This window comes from Onychostruthus taczanowskii, unplaced genomic scaffold, assembly GCF_017590055.1.
Source record: "Onychostruthus taczanowskii isolate IOZ18803 unplaced genomic scaffold, ASM1759005v1 scaffold177, whole genome shotgun sequence".
NCBI classification, from domain to species: Eukaryota; Metazoa; Chordata; class Aves; order Passeriformes; family Passeridae; genus Onychostruthus; species Onychostruthus taczanowskii.
Window position 1 is genome coordinate 434,567 of NW_024498984.1, and position 5,591 is coordinate 440,157.

The 5,591-nt window shown below is 43.5% G+C and overlaps 1 protein-coding gene across 1 annotated transcript; it reads right to left on the reverse strand.

Moving 5' to 3' along the window:
* Positions 1-3,276: 3,276 nt before the first annotated feature.
* FANCF (FA complementation group F) lies at positions 3,277-4,774 on the reverse strand. The gene has a single exon (XM_041400280.1). It carries the CDS (start codon positions 4,630-4,632, stop codon positions 3,514-3,516), a length of 1,119 nt encoding a protein of 372 aa, XP_041256214.1. The 5' UTR covers positions 4,633-4,774; the 3' UTR covers positions 3,277-3,513.
* Between the last annotated feature and the right edge of the window lie 817 nt (positions 4,775-5,591).

Consider the following 5,591-nt stretch of genomic DNA (forward strand, 5'->3'; position numbering starts at 1 on the left):
AACCATCCTTCATGCTCACTGAAAAGAACATTAGACCCTTATTCACATATTTGGGAAAGGGCTTTCCCCACCTATTGGGGAAAGAAACCTTGTGTGAAAAAAAAAAAAATCATGCTAATGCATTGTGACAATCAGGCTTGCATATTCACCTGAACAGTACCAATTTGCTAACGGTGTTTTCATAAATGTACAATTTATTCTACATAATTTATCTTTATTCTAGTATCTGCATACATTCTGCAAAGTACTGGAATATATAATTTTCTTTCTTCTAGATCTTACCTAGTACAAGTGAACAGACACTTCACAATAAGAAAAAAGGCAACTTTGTATCTAGACATCTCATAGTATGTTACCTGTGGAGTTACAGTTCTGTTTGTCAAGGGGTAAATTGTTTTTCCTTTCTTGTGAAAAAAAAAATCAAGCATCAACAGCAGGAAAATGTCTCAGCTGTTGATTGGGCAAGTAAAATCCTCTTGACGCATTCCACAATCCTTACCAATGTTCTAAAACACAAGCATAGCAGTTTCTTCAATCATCAATTAATAAATAGCAGAGATCTGCTTCTCCTTATTAAGGGGGAAAAAAAGGAGGAAGATGATTGTGGAAGAGGCCTTAGCCTGTCTTTCTTCTTGTGATAGTTGAGATTGTCAAGAGTTTGCACACATGAGCTGCAAATATTTAAAAAGAGGAGGTTCCTTTCCTGTTTATACTTTCATTAAAAATGGAATTCCAGAAAAAATTCATCATTCGCACAGCTACCTGGAGAACTCGACAAGCACACTGAAATAATAGGGAATGTGGACCAGTGTGTTTGTTCAATGAATACCATATGGATTTTGGAATTTGGTAATCAGAGATCTGGCCTCTCTTTATAATGTATTTGGGACAGATTGGAGCATTTCTGTGTAATTGCAATAACCAGGTGCTTTTGTCTCACGGAGGTTAAACTACCTTTTGCTATCCCTGTTTCTATAAGGAAGACAGAATTGGAAATCAGTATATATAAGGTTTATACTGGCCTTTCTCTTGCCTGTCCACGCCCATGATTATTTCTTTACTTTCTTAATAAATCACTGATGGCCATATTACTTCCTAGCTATGCTAGTAAAAGATTCTGTAGTTGCACTTAGGTATTAAAAGATGTAATAAGCATTACTTGAAAGAAAGAGATATGTCTTCATTAACTGAATTTTATAACACAAAGCTTATCAAAAGGAAGATGTGAAATACTGCAAGAAGAAACTCCCTAAAAGGATCTGATTCATTCTAGAAATAGTTAAAACTTAATTTATCGTGAACATTGAGAGAAATTATGAAACATATTTAATCTGACATGCAAAACTAAGACTCAACCCTCAATGAAATTTGTCCCAGAGACTCAAATACCTGGGAACAGCAGGTTTTAATAGTTGAAGTTCGATTTGATACTACAACATTTCCAAGGTTATTGCAACATTTGTTAATCACCCTTAAAGTATATCTGGGGAGAAGCAAATAACTCTGTCTAGCATCTTTGTGTGTATTATTCAACAGGAATCTCCGATAGCAGAAAGTATTCCAACAGACAAAAAAACCTTACGCCTGTTAAAAGCGTTAAGAGCAAACTCAAGTGCAGAGTTTCCACACCAAATGCCAAAACTACATAACACAGGGAACTGTGGCTAGACAACATAAATTCAAACTTCATGCTTTACACTTCTAAGTCAGTTTTAAACACTGACAGATTTCAGACCGATTTTTAGACAGATTTTTTTTTTTTTTTTTTTTTTTTTTTTTTTTTTGATACCACAGAAATACTGACTCAGTCAGGAGGTCCACTGACATTGGTGTCTTTTAAGATTGACTGCAAGTTCCAGAAGGGGAAACAACTCCATTTAAGACAGAGCAAGAGAACTGCCACAGCTGTAGTTTTAGAATATGTTCATCCACAGATCTCCATAACTTGCCTCACTGATGTAACATAGCAAGGAATGCAAAGAAAAGTTGTATTTTTGATAATTAGTAGCATGTCCTTCTAACTATATAAAGGCTGCTACCCCTAAGTATCTCTTCTGTTTTAGAACAGGTGAAAAGTAAGAACTTATTTATGTCTGTAATTACTTCCATACAAGTTCAAATAAGCATAATTTCTTTCCCCAGATAAACAATATTCAATCCTTGTACTAATTGCTTCCATTTGAAAAACCACAAGATTCTTCCCACTTTAGTTCTGCCATTCAGAAATATCTGCCATAGTTACATACACTATTTCTTATCATAAGACAGACTACTACTCTAATTAGCTTCAATACAGTTTATACACTTAATAGCTGGTTTGCTTTCTTTAAGCTTATAAGCATAAGTGAACAATCTTCTAACCTCTCCTACAAGACTTTTGCAACAAAAGGAGATGTCTCAATTGATCTTGAAACTGTAGGAATATGGTCTACAGGAACTCTGACACATCCTCCACACAAAAGATTAATGAGTAATTCTTTTGTCAGTAGTTCCATACATTTGCCTCATCTTCCTTGACTATTCTTTTTTTACAGTGCTCACTTTTGGTAATACTAGTTTACAGAGCTGAATATACACACTACTTCTGCATTACAGTACTCATTTTAATGAAAGTGGAAAGGTAGAAACTACCCTGTTCAAGTTTTTCTAACAGTAACAGAAAAGATGTAAAATAACAAAGGAGGTTAAATATTATATATACATTATATATAATATATACATATAAAATATATATATCACATATTTTATACATACAATTATATATTTTGTATAAACATATAGACAAAGTTTTATATATATAATACATATTATATATACACATAGTAAAAAAGTTTGCTGTTCACTCACTTTTCTGCTTCCAAAAGCAATTAATAGTGTAATAAATTATGGAAATGGGAAGAAAACCACACAGAACATCCTACATTTTATCTCACTTTTCTTAGGAAATACCTGGATATTATCAAGTAATATAGCAACTAATAAAGACCTTTATTTTAGAACTTCTCATGAAGATTTCCAGTTGGCTTCCCCTCACCTTCTTCACTGACCCTGGGGCTAAGTCAAGTGCAAGAGCTATAGAAGCATCAACATTGACATGGCCACCAGAGCAGACAGCCCAATGAAGACAATCAAAACTAAAGGAACCCTGAATTTGTGTTTTCACATCTGAAACTCCACCCTCCCTTTGAACTTTTGCTCAGCCTCCAACATTTAGAAAAATGACTACCATGACCATATCAGAACTGTCATATTTTCTAAACAGAAAACTACTCCATATTTGAAGCAGAATGGATTTTATTTTATTAGATAATTAATCAGCAAGTACTGAAAAGGAAGAAATTTTCTGTGTTGACCAGAAATGACAGCACAATCACAAGCAAACACCAGGCCTCCCTGAAAGATTTCAGAACCAGATGCAGTCAGAATCATGATCAGCAGTCACAACAACATTTGATTTTCAATGAAGAGAGGAGTAGTTGTCTTGCCTTTCACATCAAATAAAGTTAACCAGATTTACTTGATTTTGTAAGTTTTCATGTTGCTTTTGTGTTCATGTATTGGTACTTCCATCAGTAAGTCAGTCCACACACTTAGGCCACGGACTTCGAAGTCTCCATCTTGTGTCCTCAGCACTTCCAGAGCAGCTTGGGTCTGTTCTTTAAGCAGTGCAGATCCCTGACAGAGGCAGCTGAAGTGCTCCCTTAATTCCTCCCAGGACAATTTAGCTTTGTCAAGGCAACTTTTAACCCACCGTCCCTGCAAGGGGTCATAAACCAAGTGACTTCCCCAGCCGGTCAAGAGGTCCAAGTAAGATCTGCTTAACCGGGAATAGTGACCAGCTAGGAAAGCAAGATGGGAACATGGGAGGCAAAGGCAGAAGGCAGCAAACCGTTCCTGGTTGCCCAGCAGCCAGGAAAGCAGGAGCCCGGCGGAGCACCCGTCTCCCGCAGCGATCTCCTGGTACCCGCCTCGCCTGCCGCTCCCATGCCGATCCCTGTCTCCGGCCTGCTCAGCGCCATGCCCCTGCTTGAGCAGAGCCAGCGCCGCCGCCACGACGCCGAAGGTGCGGGGCTGGGGCAGCTGCTCCAGAACACCGCACAGCCAACGCTGCTGCCCCGCGGCCTCCCCGACCTCCTGCGCCTCCTCCCGCAGCCGGCTCAGCAGCAGCTGCGCCTCTGCCTGCAGCTGCGGCTCCGGCCCGGGGGCACGCCGCAGCGGACGGCGGGGCAAGGCCAGCAGGCAGGCAGCGGCCTTGCGGCGGGCGAGCAGCTCCAGGCCGCGGGGATCGCAGCCGGTCCCCGCGCCGGGAGGCTGCAGGAGGCTGCGGAGCAGGCGGCGGCAGGCGGCGGGCGGCAAAGCGCGGTTCTCCAGTAGCGCCAGCCCCAAGAGCTGCGGGCAGCGGCCCAGCGCGGGGAAGCCGAGCAGAGGGTACGGCCGAGACCGGCGCAGCCGCCGCCCGAGGGCCTCCCGGAGCTGGGGACGGGCACGGAACCGGTCATAGAGGTGCTGGAAATAGCGGGCCCACTCTAGAGCCCTATCCAGGGTGAGGGAGTCCCAGTCCCGCACCAGCGCGGAGCGGGACACGGCCAGGAGCGCCGGCAGCTGCTCCACCTGCCCCAGTACAACCTCCATGGGCCAGGCTTGGGGCTGCAGGTTTGAGCGCGGTCCCGCCGGGGCCGGGCCGGAGGATGGCGTTTGTAACTCATTGGCTGAGCGGGACGTCAATCCGTGCGCAGCGAGCTTTCGGTAAAGGAGTCGTCACTCGACTTCCGGCCGATCACCCAACCAGGAGCGGGAAATTGAACCCAATTAAAATTATTTAAACCGACCGCGACTCTCCTCTCCTCTCCTCCCCTCCCGTCCTTCACCATCTTCATTGCCCTCCTTTGGACGCTCTGCAGTAGCTTTATTTCTTTATTGTATCGTGTCCCCCAAAACCACACCCAGTATGCGAGGTGAGGCCACGCCAGAGCAGAGCAGGATAATCACCTCCCGCGACCGGCCGGTCTGTTTATTCTAAGAGGCATAGAACGATATGTAGCATAGTATTCCTAACCATCCCCTAAAAAATAAACCTCCTCAGGAGCAAAGCTCCCCCTGCCCCACCTTTGGGGGTGCTTCCCAATTTCAGCGATAGCTCAGGCCCTGGAAGGAGCCATGCCAAGCTCAGCTGGGAGCAAAGCTGCCCATCGCTACCCAGGGCTGTGTTCTGCCAGGGGCTGGGCTCACCCTTCTGCCCCACCAATTAATGGCTTCATAGCTCATTAGCGATTCCCCACTAACGACTCCTGTACTTCCACCTCTCTGCTACATGGCAAGAAAGTTAGGCATGACTTGATACAGCCTATGTGTTGGAGTGACTGTTCTCAGATGCTTGCCGGTTATAAAGGAAAATGAAGAACAGCCAATTTTAATAAAAAAATTAAAATAAAAAATTTATTTCGCGATCGTAATACAGTCCTGACAGCCACCAATCAATCGGACAGCGTAACACCCCCGGGAGGTGGGTGGACATAGATCTGTCCTCTATGGCACCAAATCCCCCTCGTCCACACCGGCTGTTCCGAGGTTGTGGGTTTTATACGTTTTAA